Source organism: Cylas formicarius, unplaced genomic scaffold (genome assembly GCF_029955315.1).
Source record: "Cylas formicarius isolate icCylForm1 unplaced genomic scaffold, icCylForm1.1 PGA_scaffold_10__41_contigs__length_53128322, whole genome shotgun sequence".
Lineage (NCBI taxonomy): Eukaryota > Metazoa > Arthropoda > Insecta > Coleoptera > Brentidae > Cylas > Cylas formicarius.
This window is the reverse complement of record NW_026844214.1, coordinates 753,802-774,795: the sequence shown is the minus strand read 5'-3', so window position 1 is coordinate 774,795 and position 20,994 is coordinate 753,802. Positions and strand designations below refer to the sequence as shown.

General features: G+C 34.3%; 1 protein-coding gene across 1 annotated transcript in view; it reads left to right on the top strand.

The window, feature by feature from the left end:
* The window catches only part of LOC132708058 (adenylate cyclase type 10-like), a 63,991-nt gene that overhangs the window by 12,369 nt on the left and 30,628 nt on the right, over positions 1 to 20,994 (top strand). The window contains exons 6-11 of the mRNA XM_060680162.1: positions 2 to 178; positions 3,887 to 4,115; positions 6,248 to 6,444; positions 11,259 to 11,493; positions 12,297 to 12,549; positions 14,744 to 14,989. Coding sequence (XP_060536145.1) covers positions 2 to 178; positions 3,887 to 4,115; positions 6,248 to 6,444; positions 11,259 to 11,493; positions 12,297 to 12,549; positions 14,744 to 14,989 — 1,337 coding nt within the window. The remainder of the gene's footprint in view (position 1; positions 179 to 3,886; positions 4,116 to 6,247; positions 6,445 to 11,258; positions 11,494 to 12,296; positions 12,550 to 14,743; positions 14,990 to 20,994) is intronic.

The window sequence follows — 20,994 nt, the reverse complement described above, 5'->3', positions numbered from 1 at the left end:
GAAGACAAGTTCAAACTTGTCGTGGACGATCAAAAAGAAAGCGACGAGAGTATCAACGAAGTGAGCGAAGATGAAGATACGGAATGTGTTACGGTGAACGGGTCTCGTGGCGGAACCTTGAGGACATCAGCTGACACGGCGGCCACCCAGATTTACGTCGCCAGTGACCAATACGCATGTCGGTATTCTTCGATGATGTCATAAAATGTTTATAACACGTAAAAAAATCATTTACGGAAACCGAACAACACACTAACCTTAGCTTGAATCATAATCTTCTCATTTTAAAGTTTAAGTTCGTCGGTTTAAACGACACTGCTATATGAAAACTTACTTGGGAGGGTTCCGTTTTTCTACCTTTCCGTCCTTCTACCAATTTTAAGAGGAGTTCCTCAAGGCAGCATTTTAGGACCTTTATTGTTCTCCGTTTTCTCTAGGCATCTAAATAAATGTTATAAATAAAAATAAATGTGAATTTGGGTGGACTTAGGGGTTGATATTTATAATTGTTAGTATTTTTTTTGTTAACTTCTGAATATTCCACTACATTGTGTAGTTGGTGAGGTGAAGTAGCCCTGCTAGACCTTTCCTGTTCAACTTTGTTGTGGGTTGTTCTTTTTGTGGTATTTTAATAAAGGCTATTTATTATTATTATTATTGTTACTATCGGTCTCAAATTTATCTGCTTTGCAGGTATCGGTGATGTGATATATGTGATATGGGTAGAGAGGAGTTTTCTCCTATCCATTCACCTAAGTCCAAAAATTTTTGAAAAATGTCCGGAGTATTATGGTACATCAACGATGTAATTGTGCATGTCTAGTATCTCCAGGATTTTCTTGAAATTTTTTGTAGCAATTCCCTCCATCGACATAACCAATGGACATATAGCTACTTCGTTAAGATGTCAGATTTGTTATAACTGGATAGTTGTTGTATCTGTGTCCTAAATAAGCATTATCTGCTATTGCGTTACACCAACCCGTTGATTCTCCGGTATTGCTACATTTCACACTGTGGTGATGCTGTTTTGTCGATGAATGTATCTTCGAGTATTAGAGGCTATTTACATTGTAACATTGATGTTGTATCGGTTACTATTGGCATACCTAAGTTGAGTGGTGTGAAGTTTTTATCAGTATTTCTTATAGACCGGGTGTTGTACTTTTCAGTGAACTGCTGCTTAAGTTGGGAATGGTTTCCTTTAATGTTTTTTGGTATACCAAGAAAGATTCTTCTTCTTCACCTGATGGTTCCAGTTTTCCTTTCTTCATTCCTGTTGTTTGCGCACTTTTCCGATCCAAATGACATCTTAATGGCGTCACTGAATTTTTTCACTGTAGCAATGACAACATTTTAAAGTCAGGTGCTTTATTTTGGAATTGCCTTTGTGTTGCGTATCCTATCTGGACTTCATTCAGAAGGGTTGACACAGCAGAGCAGCTGAATATACTGGGCGATTAATTTTTAGATGCCCAAATATTGACTCCCCTGTATATTTTATAGTTAAGTTGTAATATAACTTTTTGAAGGGGCCCGTAAATTTTGAATAAGCCGACCTTTTTTAAGTTTAAGTAATAAATCAACAGTAAAATATATTTTGATGTGACAATATTTTTATTTTTAATTGTTATACGTTATTTAACGGGCTTTAATTAGAGCTAATTATGTCCTAGTAAAGTGGTATTAGGCAGGAAACAGCAGGAAAAGTGGTAAATTAGCATCAAAGCATGGTGTTGCGCATATTAAAAAAACGCAAATATTTTTCCTGTAAATGCGAACAGCATTTACAGGAAGCAAGAGCAAGAGAGAGCAGCATTTTATTTTGAAATGATAAGGATTTTTTAAAACATATGTTCAAAACTCTCGGTATAGGAGCCAAGACAATGAATATAATTTTCTTTATACTCGAAAAATTAAATGTTATGGTGGGAATTTAGGCCATTTTAATGGACCATAACCTCGTGGCGGAAATCTATTTGGACTTTTTACAAATATTTTTTTTACATTGGTCACCCAAGTCATCTGACCTTTCTGTTGGGTCACTTGAAAAGTGTTATTTACAAAAAGGTTAGGAAATTATCTAGCTGTTAATAGAGGATTGTTTGAACATTTACATAAAAAATAATGTTTATTTTAAACAATATTTCTTTTTAGAAGTGTTTTGTAGCCGAATTTCTATTATAATTATTAATTATATATTAAAAAAATGTTAGGATATCATTTAGCTGTTAATAGAGGGTTGTTTGAACATTTACATAAAAAATAATGTTTATTTTAAATAATATTTCTTTTAAGCAGTGTTTGGTAACCGAATTTCTATGATAATTATTAATTATATATTACAAACATGTTAGGATATTATTCAGCTGTTAATAGAGGGCTGTTTGAACATTTACATAAAAAATAATGTTTATTTTAAATAGTATTCGTTTTTAGCAGTGTTTTGTAGTCGAATTTCTATTATAATTATTGATTATATATTATAAAAATGTTAGGATATTATTAAGCTGTTAATAGGGGGTTGTTTGAACATTTACATAAAAAATAATGTTTATTTTAAATAATATTTCTTTTTAGCTGTGTTTGGTAACCGAATTTCTATTATAATTATTGATTATATATTATAAAAATGTTAGAATATTATTTAGCTGTTAATAGAGCGTTGTTTGAACATTTACATAAAAAATAATGTTTATTTTAAACAATATTTCTTTTTAGAAGTGTTTTGTAGCCGAATTTCTATTATAATTATTAATTATATATTAAAAAAATGTTAGGATATCATTTAGCTGTTAATAGAGGGTTGTTTGAACATTTACATAAAAAATAATGATTATTTTAAATAATATTTCTTTTTACCAGTGTTTCGTAGTCGAATTTCTATTATAATTATTAATTATATATTACAAACATGTTAGGATATTATTCAGCTGTTAATAGAGGGCTGTGTGAACATTTACATAAAAAATAATGTTTATTTTAAATAGTATTCCTTTTTAGCAGTGTTTTGTAGTCGAATTTCTATTATAATTATTAATTATATATTAAAAAAATGTTAGGATAGCATTTAGCTGTTAATGGAGGGTTGTTTGAACATTTACATAAAAAATAATGATTATTTTAAATAATATTTCTTTTTAGCAGTGTTTGGTAACCGAATTTCTATTATAATTATTAATTATATATTACAAACATGTTAGGATATTATTCAGCTGTTAATAGAGGGCTGTTTGAACATTTACATAAAAAATAATGCTTATTTTAAATAGTATTCCTTTTTAGCAGTGTTTCGTAGCCGAATTTCTATTAAAATTATTAATTATTTGTATTAAAAGATTTGGGGGTCAAATTTATAGTTGTTCCTTGAAGCTTCTTTTACCTTTATTTGATATATCGTTGTCCACCTTTAAAAATGTTGCAAAATATTCGCTGGTATTTGTTGTTTTGATCTTTTGTAATTTTGCCGGCATTTAATTTATTAAAAATTTATTCAAACTTCAAACAAAACTTATATTACAAATTTGCTATAAAATGTACAGGGCAGGCAATAAATTATTTTCATAGGAAATACTACTGTCGGTGCGGTTTGTAATATCCTGCAAAAATGAAAAAAAAAACATTAATTGGGTGGAGTCGGATAAATAGTTTCTACTGGAACAAATGATGAAAACTAAATTATTTTCTGAAGGAATATAATTCTCTGTTTCCCTTTTAAGTTCCGACATAACAAAATTACGTAAGCGTTTATAATTATTAAGATTGTTTTTGTGATACTTTTGTTGTGAATTTTTTACTTTTTACAGTTACTGTTCGTAAAACGTAGTCAATACAAAAAAACCACAAACTAAACTATAATGTCTTTGGTATTTTCTTCTCCGTATAGTGAGGCCCTCTGTGAATTTCTGCGTCAGAATGAAGATGTTAAATGACCTAAAAAAATTCGTGATACCACCGGTAGAAAAGGCCATCAGCGCGGAAGAACCTATCGAGTATCTGACAGAAATACGTCATGTGACCGTACTGTTTATCAACTGCAAAATAGATCCCGAACAAGCGATCAAACCCAATCAGTGCATCGATATCGCCAACGAAGTATACGTCACGGTCTGCAGGTATGTGCTAATGCTGTAAACTCCTGGAATCTTTTTTTTTGTTTTTCACTTATCGAAGATGTTGAGAGATTTTTGGATGAGTGGTAAATCTGGTTTTGGTCAGTGATGTTTTGAATGTAAGGGAGGACAACAGTGACAAGTGTAGAATTGCTTCCGTGTGATGGAGCGCTTAATATCTTTACTGTGGAAATTATTAGAGAGAAAAGCGGAGGTAAGGTGTTTTAATCCTGGGTACAGTTACTCGAGCTGAGATAGTATTACGATTCTCTAAACAAGTAACACAATCTTTATATTTACTTTTTTGTACCTTGTTAACTACGAACAAAACCATTCATAAGCTGTTCTCTTAATAACAATTCTCTAGTTCCCCTTATTGTTTGAAAAACCACAATTAAAATCCAAAAATCCAGTCAACACAAATATACCATCCTCCTTAAGATAGTAACATTAATATTGTATGGTCTGTTCATAGATATAAGAAAGTGGCTTTTGAATGGGACTATCCAAGGGTGGTCATTAACATACAATGCAATAAGATTATTACCTAAAGTTTAGGAATTTAAATTCAGGTAAAATTGTGGTCCGTAATAGAAAATAATTTTATACCTATCTGTGTTTAATATTCTTTGGTTTGGTATACTACTTAGTTTAAGTTTATTAGTAATCATTCTTATTTCGTGTGTAATACAGTGTAATAATCGTGTGCGAATTATGCAAAATACGTGCGAGTCTAGTGTATCTCAGGAGATGCTCCCGCCCAAATGTAGAAAACACTATAAATATTGTTTAGTATCTTTCCTAACAAAACCCCATATAATTAAATTGTAAGGAAAGTGCGGATTTGTTCAGCCATATTTCATTCTTACAGCTTGCCCGGGTCTTTCCTTAATTCGTATCAGTTAGTCACTTTCTTATATCTATGAACAGACTTTACTAACATATTTTGACCAAAAAAACACTCTCTATAGATACTTTAAATATTCTTTTATTTGGTTTAAAATTTAATGATATTAGACCTAATTTTTACACTTAATAATCGTTTGTTGCTTCTTTTAACTTAGTTAGTACTCAAACTAAAGAAGAAAGAAAAGTTTATGAAAAATAAAGGGCTTTATTCAACTAAATGCACTTTGAGACCATAGATAGAATAATGCTGTGATCTGACAAGGTATTTATACATTCCAAGTTTCAACAAAATATGTGAAAATTCCGAGGTTTATCAATAAAAATAGTTAATAGATATTAGTTATATTTACTTATTAAATCAATAAGCTATAACAATGGGACGAAACTAAATATGTCTAAAACTAGTTGAATTTAACCTCAGAGAGAAAGTAAATCTTCATAGTGCCTAGTATTTCGGATAAGATAACTACATTATTAACAATCTTAAAAAGAAAGAACAGTATCGAGATATTCTCTCCTATTCTGTAGTCTAGTCAAGCTAAACTGCTCCTTATATTGTAGATGTTTAAGAAATATTCTGGGTTCTTTCACAGCTTCAAGTTTACCTAGATCCATCACAAAGTACACTTCCCCACAACTTTCCGATAGCAATGAAGCTGAGAGCAATCCCACACTTGCCACTGTTGTCTTCCCTTACATTCAAAACATCACTGATCACATATCAAAAGTTCTAAAGAAATATAACGTCAGAACCAGATTTGCCACTTGTCCAAAAATCTTGTGTTGGAACGCTGGATAACTTTAATGTGGACATTAATAGAGAGAAGTGCGGAGGTAAGGTGTTTTAATTCTGCGTTCAATGACTAGGGCTGAGATAGTTAACATAGTAAACAAGAGAGTTGAAAACCGATGATTTTTGGTTAGTTTTCTGTAAACACCCAATGTTAGGTCTGATTTGATAAGAATATCTAAGAATGGAAGGGTGTTGCCTTGGGGGTTGGGCAACAGATATTTTGTAAAAAGTATCACAGTAGCCTGCGAAAATTTCTTTGAAAAATTAAATAGGTGTTAGTGGAAGTTTTTTTGGAAAAAACCCTACAATAACCACGATAGTTCTTTTACGACTAAAAACTGTATATGGAAGTTGAATGATGTTTATTTTGCAATAGTTTACAGTCCTCATTCGAAAATAAACTAACCGAAACTAATCAAAGTTGTTGTTTTAGTTTGGTGAAACATCGGTACGGTTGCCTAAACAAAGTGAACATGTTCGACAAGGATCTGATGCTGCTCGTAATATTCGGTTTGCGGGGTCTCAAACATGAACTCGAAAGCCAAATCGCTCTCAAATGTGCCAAAGAATGTTACGACCTTCTAATGAAAATTAAACACGTTGCCGGAGTCGGGGCTGCCGTTACAATGGGTAAAATCTTTCTGTAAATTAATAAAAAATTTGGTATCGACTTAAAACGAAAATAACAATTTTTGAGGATTTGTGATTCTGCTTGAGGCAATCTGTTCTGTTTTGCACTCTAAGTAAATAAAATGCAAGCGAAATGAAAAAAATGTTCTAGGTAAAAGTGCCCTCTAGTGACAAATTTCTTACCACAATCAAAATATCCTCAATTCATGACGAACTTTAATAATCCACTGAATTTCTTTGTCAGTGGTCTTAAATATCGAAGAATTTTCTAGGTGGCCATTTAAGGTCGTATCAAAATATAATAATAATTTGGACTGATGAGTATAAATTTAACATGGGAAGGAATTTATCACAATCCACATCTTTGGTCAACAAATAATCAACTCCCATAAGGTTTTAAATCCAGCAGAAAGGAATGCCAAAATAGGGGACACATCGAACATTTACATTAATTGTTACTGTCAATACAGTGTGTGTTCAATTGTTTCACTTTGCCACCTGACGATACGTTTCCGCATGGCGGGTTAGAATGAAAGCCAGCCATGGCCAACCCCGTCTAATCTTAATAAGCGCGTTTAACATGTAAATTGCTGTGACAATAGAGAAGATTTCACTTCATTTCTTAAAAACGGTAAGAGATAACTAGCAGCGTGCGTTCAATTTATCTTGATAACATTTTAATTCTTTTTACAAAACTTCTTCACAAATTGTTTTTTTTTTGAGCAGCAGGATATCTTTGGGAACGTGCAATTTGGATTTAGGGAGGGGCGTTCTACCATACAAGCGATAAGTAAGGTTGTGGGAGATGTGGTGGGGGGGTCTTGAGACTTGAAATCGGATAGGGTTGACAATGTGTGGACTTTAGCAAGGCCTTCGACTGTATCTCGCACGATCTTCTTAAGCAGAAGCTGTTTAGGTATGGATTTCGCGGCGGAACCCTTAAGCTAACAGAATCTTATTTATTAGACAAAAAAATCCTCTTTGGTGAAGGTCTCCAGTGGGGTTCCTTAAGGGTCCGTACTCGACCCTGTATTTTTTATAGTTTATGTTGCTAATCTATGCCGTTTTTTGGGGTCTGTCAACAATTGGTTTAACGAAAATTATTTGAAATTGAATACGGACAATACTCAAAAAAAATTCTTTTCTCTAGATAAATACAACAACGGCGAACGGCAGTCGGCTGGCATTACACTTGTTAGTAGACTTGACTGGAAAAATCATATTTTATCTCTTAAGCGAAAATTATCTTCCAGCTTATTCGTCCTTAGAAAAATTAGGGAGTGCCTAGACCAAAATGCCCTAATGACAGTGTATTATGCTTTATTTTATTCCCACATGTCATATGACACAATATTATGGGAAAATTCTGTCAATGCTGTTCAAATATGTTCAAGAATTCTTGCTGGCGCTAAGCACAATGAACACTACTCCATATTTTCAAAAATATAAGATAATGAAATGAAATTCACAAAAATACTAATATATTGGTCTCACAGTTATCCAACACTTGCAAAAAATCTTATAAGACTTCCAAAGAACAGACTTGTTACATCAGGAAAAAATTGTTTTAACATTAACTTGTACTCAAACACAATAAAAAAACTAAATTAAAATCCTTGACTTACTGAAATGTGTGAAGATCATAGCATACTATTTTGCACTTTCTATAAGATTTTTATACTCCGTGTTAGTGTTGTTGACCTTTACCTTTGTTATTGTTCACTACTGTGTTATTTATAAAATACGTTTTTTTACCCCTTTGTATATGTGGTTAATAAAAAATTCTTCTTCTTCTTAAAATTCTTTTTCTGGATTCCTCCTGGAGAGGAAAGTTTTGTAAAAAGTATTACAGTAGCCTGTGGAAGTTTCTTTGAAAAATTAACATTTTAATTGGCTGTTTAATTGTTGTTAGAGATATCAAAGTAAATAAAAAAACAAAATGTAGGATTAGTAGCCAAGTGTTTTTACAAGTAACGTATGAAACAAAACACTACCACTTTTCTTACATCATATATTTTTAACGACAACACCCTGTACATTACTTATGTGTTTAACAGAATATCTAATTCCGATTACGATGATGTAACACACTTTATATTTTAGTTCACTCGTTTTTGACAAATCGGCAAAAATAGGATATTTTTATACAATTTCAAAGAATGCCATGACTGACAAATAAAAATGTGTTTGACATATTCGAAAACAAAGTTGAGGGTTGAATTATTATCCAAGTCATTATTGTTAAATTGGTTTTTCGCCAATTTAGCATCCGTTAAAGAAGAATATGCTTCTGAATAATAAAAGTGCAACCACAGCTGCTAAACAGGTACGGCAAACGGTAAACATATTAGGATTTTATGAAGCACATCCAGTTTCCTCTATTAGTATAGATATGGGGAGAATGGGGATCAATCCACTCAGCCTTGAAAGCGACCGGCAAATGCTTGATGTTCTTAAAACATCGCGGGTTAGTTGATTTTCCAATCACGACTAGCTTTCTTTATTCTCTCCCACTCATATTGGCAGCTACTAACACTGTTATACGTTCTTTTGAAAGTTTTCCACCCACACACTTTTTGCTTCGAAATTTAAGAGTTTTATCTGGCGTCATTTTGTATAAAATACCAGTTTCGTCAGCATTAAAAATGACGTCTTCTCCAGCCAATCGTTAGTGACGTTTCTGTCGACATCACGGGCTTCACCACTTATCTGTCCATAATTTATACCATGTCCCTGTTTGAACTTCCACAACCATCCAAGCAAACTTTTCTACTATTAGTTTCATGATAGTTCCAGAGAGTGGTACATATTTAAGACGTTGCTGTTGGAACCACTGCAACATTGCCCGATCCAAACCTTCAAATTTTGGCTTTCTTAGTTTTTTACTAGAACTGCCTGCCGCTTCAGCCTGAATGATTTTTTCTTTGCACTTCCAAATCGTGGATACAGTCGACGGCGCAAGTCCGTATCGACGTTCCACATCACTTCTCTTTTCTCCCGGTTCTATCTCTCGAATTAAAGCAACTTTATCATCTAGAGATAAAATATTTCGCTTACTAGCCATGCTCGCCTTATTCATTAAGCCAAATTGATTGAAACAATGGTGCGCTTTTATACATACCGATAAAGGCATTAACATAATTGCTTATTACGAGACAAACACTTAGGACGACCAGGTTCGATAATTAGATGATTAGGGTAAACAATTCTGAGAAGAGACTCCATTAATTACAAGTCGTCCTACATTCCTTACATTGTTACCTGATGTGCCCTTTTTTCTTTCACTATAGGAGGGTGCGAAATTCATTATACAGAGTCTATTAATACATAGCTTTATATGGAAACCTAATAGTACAACAAATTTTGGTTCGTAAACAAAAAAGTTGCAGCCAATTAAAGTGTTATCGAGATAAATTGAACGCACGGTACGCCAGGGTCAATCAATCACGTCCATATACCGAGCTGCGCAATAATATGTATAAGGTTGTTCGGAAAATCATTTCGTTTTTTCCCGTCAGAGGACTTAATTACGTTTTTTCGAAACCAACTTCACAATTAACCCGCATAACCATTATATGTCTTGAGAGCTGATATTGCAAGGCTTGTGTGTGAAAAAGTTCTATTAATTCTACGCAGTAGTTTTTGGTTGGTGCCCTTTTAAATATGGAGAGCAATAAGCAGCATTTTCGTCATATTTTACTTTTTTACTTCAGAAAAGGTAAAAATGCTATCCAAGCGAGAAAAAAATTGACGGATGTGTATGGAGAAGGCGTGTTAACAGTACGCCAGTGCCAGAACTGGTTTGCAAAATTTCGATCCGGCAATTTTGATGTCGAAGATGCACCACGGTCTGGAAGGCCGGTCGAAGCTGACAAAGATGCGATAAAGGCATCAGTTGATGCAAATCGGCGAATAACCACACGAGAGATCGGTGAGAGATTAAATTTGTCGAATTCGACTGTTTATGGCCATTTGAAAGGCATGGGCTTAACCTCGAAGCTCGATGTGTGGGTGCCCCATGTCCTTACGGAGCGAAATTTGTGTCGTCGCGTTGACGTGTGTGATTTGCTCCTCAAACGTCAAGAAAATGATCCATTTTTGAAGCGGATTATTACTGGGGACGAAAAATGGGTTGTATACAACAATGTTAAAAGCAAGAGGTCATGGAGCAGAAAAGATGAACCGGCTCAAAGCGTGTCAAAAGCCAACATTCACCAAAAAAAGGTGATGCTCTCCGTTTGGTGGGATGTCAAAGGAATCGTTTTTTTTTGAGCTTTTGCGGGACAATACAACGATTAATTCAGAAGTCTATTGTCATCAACTGGACAAATTGAATGATTCACTTAAAGAGAAGAGGCCCGAATTAATCAACAGGAAGGGTGTAGTGTTCCACCAGGATAATGCCAGACCTCACACAAGTTTGGTCACTCGCCAAAAACTTTTACAGCTTGAATGGGACGTACTGCAACATCCACCATATTCTCCAGATCTGGCGCCTTCCGACTACTATTTGTTCCGGTCCCTGCAAAATTTTTTGGATGGCAAAACCTTTACCTCAAATGAAGATGTCAAAAACCACCTGAACCAGTTTTTTGCCAGCAAGGACCAAAACTTTTATGAGAGGGGAATTATGTTACTGCCAGAAAGATGGCAAAAGGTGTTGGACCAGAATGGCCAATATATAATTTAATAAAATATTTATTCATTATACGAAAACTGTCTTTCATGTTCCCCAAAAAAAACGAAATGACTTTCCGAACAACCCAATACGTTGTTTCTCATAAAACTTCTAATGGGCATGGTTTTATCTGTAGGAAAAACCTACTGCGGCGCTTTCGGCCATACCCTGAGGCGGGAATACACGGTGATCAGTCTGATAGTAAACAAGGCGGCCAGATTAATGATGGCGTATCCCAATCGCGTGATTTGCGACCGAGAAACGTTCCTCCATAGCAAACTCGAATCGAAGAATTTCATTTTGCAAGAGTTTAAACCATTAAAGGGCATCGTCAGTCCCGGTCCGATCTACGAGTTTAAGGAAGTCGAACGGTACGCTTTTTGCCGAATCGCCCGGTATATTGTGCGACCAAAAATATTGTCCATTTATTCCCAACAGATATATAGCTTCCAATAAGTTTAGTTTATAGCCTTTTGACATATCAAAATTGTGAATTTGCTAAAATCTGTTTGTTCAATATGCATTTTAATATTTTTTTTATTTTAATCTGTAATCTATAAGATTTTTGCGTTTTTTGTGGTTTGCTGTTATTGTTGTTTAAAATATTGTTTCCAAACTTTCTTAAAAGGTGATCCTATGAATTTCTTTTTATTTAAAAATCTTGGGATCGAGTCGGGAGATAAAAAAATGAAAGGAAACCATTTTGTATGCGTAAGGGTGAATTGTTATGAATTGTAGATGAAAATTTCGGCATGTAGTGGTCTAAATCGAAATGTAAATAGATCATTTAATTCGAAATAATTTTGATCTTAACAAACTATTATAGTATAATACCACCAAAAATATAGTGCATTTATTGCTATGACGTTTTAAGTATTTTGCCGTGCCTTAACCGCAGACCATCGCAGGACCGTGGTAAAACCCATCCCAACAGATATTTTGTTAATCCCCATAGCTTCAAATAAGTTTAGTTTATAGCTTTTTGATATTTAAAAATTATGAACTTGTTTTATCTGCTTGTTCGATATGCATTTTAAGACATTATCCATTTAAACTTTTTTCATATTAATGTATAATCCATAGGATTTTTGGAAGTTAATCACGGCATCGGTTTGTAAAAACACAATATTTCTGGTCATGGTATACCTTGACCAGACGGTTGTTCGTTTTCTAGAACGAGAGCGGTAGCTTCGTCGATATCGACACGTCCGCTTTTGGGTCGCGAAAAAGAGCTCGATCTCTACCTACACTTGTTCGAGCTAGCCAGAAAATGCGGAAAAGAAACGCGTGAAGACGAGTTCTTTGGGATGCTGGTGGTGCAAGGGGAGTCGCGGCAAGGAAAAACGCGGCTTTTGGAGGAGATGACTTATTGCACGGACAGATCGATACCCGTCAATAGGTTCACACTGACGAAAAGTGATTCGGAGGTATGGTGTGTTCAATTGCTTTTGAATGGGATTATCCAAGGGTACATACGATGCAACAAGATTATTAACTAAAGTTTCGGAATTTAAATTCAGGTAAAATTGTGGCTCGAAATAGAAAATAATTTTATACCTACCTCTGTTTAATATTCTTTGGTTTGGTATACTACTTTGTTTAATTTCATTAGTAATAATTCTTATTTCGTTTGTAATACAGCGTGTGTTGAATCGTGTGCGAATTATGCAAAATATGTCCGAGTCTAGTGTATCTCAGGAGATGATCCCTTCCAAATATAGAAAACACTATTCTATTGAGACTAAGGAAGTTATAAACAATGTTTTTTTGACTATCATTGAACGTGGGGCCAGCAAGCATATTTAGAAGAAACGGCCACATTGACGAAAATTCCAAAATCAATTGTATGGAAAATTGTGAATAACCCCATTTCAGCGAGGAAAAAAAGTAGCGATGCTGACATTTTCTCGAGTGTAGATGAAAGGAAATCAAGATTAATACGGCCTAAAATCTACGAGTTATACGAGGAACAAAGCGTGTCTGCATTAGATATATTAATTAGGAGACTTGAAAAAAATGAAACCGGTGTTAAATGTGGCAGAACTACCTTATGGAAGTGTATTCAACACATGGGTTTTAGATTTGAAAAACTTGACAAAAGGCAAGTTTTAATGAAATCTTTTAGAATTCGGAAATGGCGACTGGAATATTTAGAAAAAATTAGGATTTACAGAGAACAACAAAGGCCAATTATTTACTTGGATGACCTGGTTCGACACTTATGATACCCCGGAAAGGGTTGGATTGACTCAACTGATAAGTATAAAGTGTAAAACAAAAGTGCCATCAAAAAGAGGTAAAATATAACTATTTTGCATGCTGGCTCTAAAGATGGTTGGATTCCAAATGGACTTTCTCTGTCTGCGAAAAATATTAAAGATTCTTCTTTGGATTACCATGAAAACACCACCGCTGATTTATTTGAAAGTTGGTTTATAAACAAACTAGTTCCAAACATTCTTCCTAATAGCGCAATTGTCATGGACAATGCAAGTTATCACAGAAAACAGTTGACTAAAACCCCCTCCTCATGTGACACAAAAGCAATTAATTGAGGTTCTACAAAGCTTGAACCTCAAAAAGGAATACGTCTGTGATAATTATGCAAAAAATTTAGGGCACACAGTTTTAATAATTGTATATTTAATCCCATTGAACATGTTTGGCACCAACTGAAATCTGCCATTCGTCGTAACAATGTTGTTCCTCGTGTTAACTCCAACGTCCTCAAACTTATAGAAACCGAAGTTTTTAACATATAAAAAAAGCATATATCCATATTGCAAATAATATAGAACAAATAATAATTAGAACAGGCGACGGTAGCGATAGTGATATTGATCTATTATGTGAATAATTTTAAGTAATTTAAGTAGGTAATAAAAATAATTTGTAATTTTATTGTAGATTTAAACATAAATAGATACATAAATAAATAAATATTGTTTAGTATCTTTCCTAACAAAACCCCAAATAATTAAATTATAATTATGAATTCGTATCAGTTAGTCACTTTCTTATGTCTATGAACAGACTTTACAAGGTTATTCGTTATATTTTGACGCCCACATGCAGGGTTAATTTTGGAAGGTCTTGCCCTATGTATTATCAGCTAGATCTTTTTTTTCTGATTTTAAAAACATATTGTTTTTAGATATTTTTAGTTTTAAAATAATAATCATTCGATTTCTGGACAATAGCCATATTGTTCAAAAATGGTCAAGCCTGCCTTGATAGCAACCACATTCTCTACGTTTGCAATTGCTTTGTTCTACTTTTGGCAACTAATTAAAACTAAAGACCTGCAGCAACTTAATAATATTTGAATTGGCAAAAAGTTCTGTTCAGAGTGTTTTCTTTTTGGTGCCAGCAAAATTTTACTTTGAAACGTTCTCTTTGCTACAGTAGCACAACGATATTCTAAGCGGCAAACATATCTAACTGCAACTAGTGCAAGAACTTCCATGTAGCATAGCAGTGAAATTAAGAAAAGATAAAAAGTGTTTGCAATTAAAATTTAGCAGGTATTAATGCACATGCTTACATTTGCTAATTCCAAATCCTGGAGGTTTTGGAGGTTTAACTTTATGTGGGGATGAGAGTTTCCGTTTTCTGTACTAGATCCCGTATACTACGATCCGACTGGTGTTCTACCCGCTGCTAGGATTAACGGAACGATCCAGGCAGTCGGAAAGGCAGACGAAGATACATAGAAGGTTTAAAAGAACGACTGGCTCTATCGAAGAGTGCTGCTTTCTAAATAAGATATTCGACGTAACTTTTAAATCGTTGACGAAATATGACGCCATGGATAAGGCTACCCGTTCTAGCATGACGCAAAAAGTTTTCCGATTTTTTTGCTACGCGGTAAGTTAATGGAAGATATCTTTAAGCGTGAAGGTTTGTCGACTGACGCTCTATCTGTGAACTGCGGTCTACCAGAGCTTGTACCCCTGCCCTTCAGCGTTTGCAAACAACATTTGGCGCTGCAACCCTGGGTGGGTATTGGCTGCCTTCTTTTCTATTACAAATCTTCTGGATTACTCTGCACACTTTTTTCTTGCGTCGTAGAGACCATAATATTATCCCCAAACCTATGGAAAAGTGGAAAAATGCAAAACTCCTAAATCCTATATTCCCAAACCTGAATCTATCCAGGATTATCATTTCGATGTTCCAGTCGGCATTTTCATACATACATTGTCTCTAGCAAAGTACCTAGCTTCTATATTAAAACCCTTAACAGGGAAAGATCATGATATTAGATCCACAAGATATTCTTTACTAAACTCCCTATTCCTGAACTCTCAATATTATTTCAGATATATTAAAATCCAAGAATCGGGGAGCAAACCTCGTCTTAATTGAAAAACACTTGGCTGGAACATATTTTTCTTGTAACGGTCAGGAACAGCTACGGAAGAAAGAAGAAAGCCCTCGATACTTTCCATCTAAAAATAAAATTATGAAAACTTTACGTTTATGACACTTTTGACACATGGTCGAGAACAACTTCGAGATTTTCTTATCCATTTAAACTCTATATACCCTAACAGACGTTTACCACTGAATTAGAAACTAATAATAACTTCTCATTCTCAGATAATAATAGTAATAATAATAATAATATTTATTTCCATTGACTTTTAACAAAAGCATTGGATAATGTCAACAAGTAAAAAAAAAATATAAGGTTGTTCGGAAAGTCATTTCGTTTTTTCCCGTCAGAGGACTTAATTACGTTTTTTCGAAACCAACTTCACACTTAAGCCGCATAACCATTATATGTCTTGAGAGCTGATATTGCAAGGCTTGTGTGTGAAAAAGTTCTATTAATTCTACGCAGTAGTTTTTGGTTGGTGCCCTTTTAAATATGGAGAGCAATAAGCAGCATTTTCGTCATATTTTACTTTTTTACTTCAGAAAAGGTAAAAATGCTGTCCAAGCGAGAAAAAAATTGACGGATGTGTATGGAGAAGGCGTGTTAACAGTACGCCAGTGCCAGAACTGGTTTGCAAAATTTCGATCCTGCAATTTTGATGTCGAAGATGCACCACGGTCTGGAAGGCCGGTCGAAGCTGACAAAGATGCGATAAAGGCATTAGTTGATGCACATCGGCGAATAACCACACGAGAGATCGGTGAGAGATTAAATTTGTCGAATTCGACTGTTTATGGCCATTTGAAAGGCATGGGCTTAACCTCGAAGCTCGATGTGTGGGTGCCCCATGTCCTTACGGAGCGAAATTTGTGTCGTCGCGTTGACGTGTGTGATTCGCTCCTCAAACGTCAAGAAAATGATCCATTTTTGAAGCGGATTATTACTGGGGACGAAAAATGGGTTGTATACAACAATGTTAAACGTAAGAGGTCATGGAGCAGAAAAGATGAACCGGCTCAAAGCGTGTCAAAAGCCAACATTCACCAAAAAAAGGTGATGCTCTCCGTTTGGTGGGATGTCAAAGGAATCGTTTTTTTTTAGCTTTTGCCGGACAATACAACGATTAATTCAGAAGTCTATTGTCATCAACTGGACAAATTGAATGATTCACTTAAAGAGAAGAGGCCCGAATTAATCAAAAGGAAGGGTGTAGTGTTCCACCAGGATAATGTGAGACCTCACACAAGTTTGGTCTCTCGCCAAAAACTTTTACAGCTTGAATGGGACGTACTGCAACATCCACCATATTCTCCAGATCTGGCGCCTTCCGACTACTATTTGTTCCGGTCTCTGCAAAATTTTTTGGATGGCAAAACCTTTACCTCAAATGAAGATGTCAAAAACCACTTGAAGCAGTTTTTTGCTAGCAAGGACCAAAACTTTTATGAGAGGGGAATTATGTTACTGCCAGAAAGATGGCAAAAGGTGTTGGACCAGAACGGCCAATATATAATTTAATAAAATATTTATTCATTATACGAAAACTGTCTTTCATGTTCCCCAAAAAAAACGAAATGACTTTCCGAACAACCCAATACATTAGAACACTAAAATACAAACTTTAAAAAGTACACACATACAAAGTATATCACACCGAGAGATCAGCATAACTAGATAAATGGACAGGCAATATCTGTCTGACGGACAAAGCCAACTTATATAGTTTTATTGGTAAAATCATAGGGTTGTTAGCTACTTTGGCTGACTTATGACTTGGCACGTGCAAATTAGGATTTGCTCTAAAATTGTAATCTCCATCAATTCTGGTCATACAATAATTAGATGGATTACTCTTTATGTAAATTATGCTATTCATTACAAAAAGAGAGGGAAACGTTAAAATATTTAATTTTGGGAACAGGGTTCACTTCACTAGCTCTGGAAGAGCTTCCCCAGCCTATAATAGCGTATCTGTCCTGGACAAATTAGTGTATATGAACAAACCCAAATACTTGACAACGTTCGTCTGATTAACTGATTAATCCTCCATTCTATTACCAATAAGCAAAACATTATCCCAGTCTTTGTCCCGTTCAAACAAATACCGTTACGCTCACAATATCGGGTCATACCACTTACTGCCCTAGTGGCCAAGAACGAGATCTTCCAGTCTGCCACTGCCGCAGCAGTATCCTCTGCATATAAGGAAACATAATTGTCTGGGAAAAAATCAGATATATCATTAATAAATATTATAAATAATAAAGGTCCCAGTATACTTCCCTGTTGAACACCGCTGGTGAGTTCTTTAGATCACACTTCTAAGCAAAACTGTTTGGTCACGACCCTTCAAAAACGACTCAATCCAGGGATAGTTATTCCCCTATATACCGCAATTATTTAACTAATTCAACAACAAATTAATATCAAGCACTCAAATCAAGCAAGAAGTCAAACAATACATAATGTTTTATTATTCTGATCCAGGTTCGAGACGATTATATAAGGAAACTAAACAGTCTTGAATAGATAATCCATTGCGACAACCAAACCGAGAATTTGAGAAAAATTGCTCCTTCTTTAGAATATTTTGGAAAAACCCGATAGAAGTGATATTCCACGGTAATTAGAAATGAAATGAGTATTGTTCATCGTGTGTATACGCACAACAATGGAGTGTTTTAGGGCTGAGGGAAATACATCTTCTAAAAAAGACAGATTAATCAAAGAAGTTCAACTATAAAATCTGTGACACGTTTCATTAATGAACAGGGTATTTGTAACTGACGAATTAATGCATCGAAGGTTAATACCCGTGACAGGTGTTAAGAATAGACTTCAACTTGAAGATTTTTTATTAGTTGTTTGTGTTGTTTTTATATTATTTATTATTTCTCTAACGGAATCTACAAAAAAGTCGTAAAATTTTTCAGAAGTCGCGTGTAAATCGACATACTCGCTACCTTCATCATCAATGAAGTAATCTGGAAACTTTTTGTGTTTAGAGAGGTTACTTTCAATTTTTATAACTTCCACGCCGTTTGAGATTTGTTAACAGAGGTTGTAAGAAGTTTATTGCAAAAACCTTTTTTAGCCTTCTTAAGTTGTTTTTAATGGTACTTTTTTATAATTCTATTCGGTTAAAATTCGGTTAAAATTTCATTACTGTTGGTATATTTGTGCAAGTCTCTAAGTAACCCACTCTGTTCCCTAACTTCAACGGAAAGCCACCCTTTTTTGGCTCTGTTGGCCCTGTGTATGCATCTTTGATATGGAAAAGACGAGTCAAACAATTCCTGAAATTATTGATAGAATAAGTCAAATTTTTTTTCAGCTGTACAAACACCGTCAAACAAAACTGTGCACCCTAGATTCATTTATGTTACATTCACTTTTAAAACAACGTTTGCAGAAAAAAGGTGTGGGACAGTTGAAAAAAGTTATAGATAGCATTTGCATAAAATGGTCAGAAAATTCACAGGAAATAATTTCTGACTGAAAGAAAGTCAAGTTAATATTGGTGAAAATATTGTCGATTATAGACATGTTTCCATTATGGATTCGAGTGAATTCGGTTACATTAATTATTAATCCATATGATCCCAAGCATAAAAAAAACTTAAAAAAAAAATTCTTTTTTGCTCTGAATTTATTTATTTTGTTGCACTTAAGTATACATTACATGTGTCAAAAAATATAAACACTCGAAACATACAAAAAAATACTGGTGCGTAAACGAACCACTTTTTTTTGAGGCATACAAGATGTAACATATAATTTATACAAAAATATACAAAAGAAAGTTCAAATTCGACAGAAAACAACTAAAAGTAGATTGTTTTCCAAATAGAACCTGATTTGATACAAAAAAACGCGTAATATTTTATGGTGCGTGAGCGTACCACTGGTAACACCCGGTTTCATTTTTGGTGATATTTTACAAAGCATGAAGTATGTAAATGTACATTACACTTATTGCAAACGTAAATTGTGCGGCTGTGTCAGATTCTACATCTCCTTCGGGCTTTATTAGCCTGAACAATCATGGAGTGACCTTGATTATCATAACGCCCTTCATCTATGGTAGGTGCAAAATTTCTTTGAGTAATTGTTTTATTGGTTTTGAAAAGTCGCAAAGTAATGTAAGATTTAAAATCAAATCAATCACTTCGTCATCAAAAAACACAAAAAATATTTCAAGCGGAGTTTTTCCAGAAAGCCTATTTTTTAATTCCTCAAATGATCTAAATTCATCGGATATAGGTGTGTGAGTGTACCTTTTGACAGCAGAAGCAAGCCAGTCGTTTGGAATATAGACCGCGTAATATGTTCTGTAAATGTTTTTTTAAAGTTATTTTTACCATAAATTTACAAAGAATGGCACACTACAATACGTAAATCCAAATAATACTTACGACTTTCATTGTTATTGTCCTCATCCATCACGATCTCCTCCATAGCCGTCTCTAATTCGTTTTGAGTCAAATACCTCGGAAATGCCATATTTTACGAACTGCAACGTTCACTGCACTCTGCAAAAACTAATACTAAAGAACACGCTAATTGTTGGATGTTTATTCTACATGCGCTGACTTGTCTAGACTTGTAATAACAAAGTTTTGTTTCACAGATAAAACCAGCGGTGCATTCACGCACCAGTAAATATTTTCAAAAAATAAAGCATAATCAATATAGTATTTCCAATGTGTGTTCTCTGTAACAAATCCAAAATATTTTTTTTTTACTATTTTGGATTTACTTGAAAATTTATGTACCGCTTTTGTTAACTTAAGTCATATATAAGATATTTCCTTTACACATAAATTTGCGATTTTTACGGTTTTATATCCTTTAGTAGTGATAATCATAAAATTTCTAAATGGATGTGCAAAAATATTTCCTGGATGTGACAAAAAAAAATCATAGAATAGGTGGTGCATTAACGCACCACTGGGACAAAATGGGTTAATCAGAACTAACCCCTTAATGTATTGTCACATTTCCATCTGGCCCAAAAATTATCGGTTACCAGTAACCGAAGCGACAATTAAAAAATCTTACATCTGTTAATTTTTCAATGAAACTTCCGCAGGCTACTGCAATACTTTTCACAAAGCTTCTGTCAGTCAAGCTCTGAAGAAGCCAACAGGATGATTGGCGAAACGTCAGCAAATTCGACTCAGCAAAAACCGACGCAGGAGGAATCCAGAAGCTTTGTAAAAAGTATCTTACCTCTGCTCCTCTCCCTATAATAAATTTCACTCACATTATCATTATTATCATCATATCATTATCACAAAATACACTTCACCAAAAGAAAATGAGCCCGAAAGCAACCCTACACTTGCCACAGTGATCACATAACAAAGGTTCTTAAGAAATATAACGTTCAAACCAAATTTATCAGTCGTACAAAAAACTGTCAATATCTTCAATCCGTCAAACACAGAAGAATGCATTTGAGAAACATTCTTGCATGTAATCAATTCTT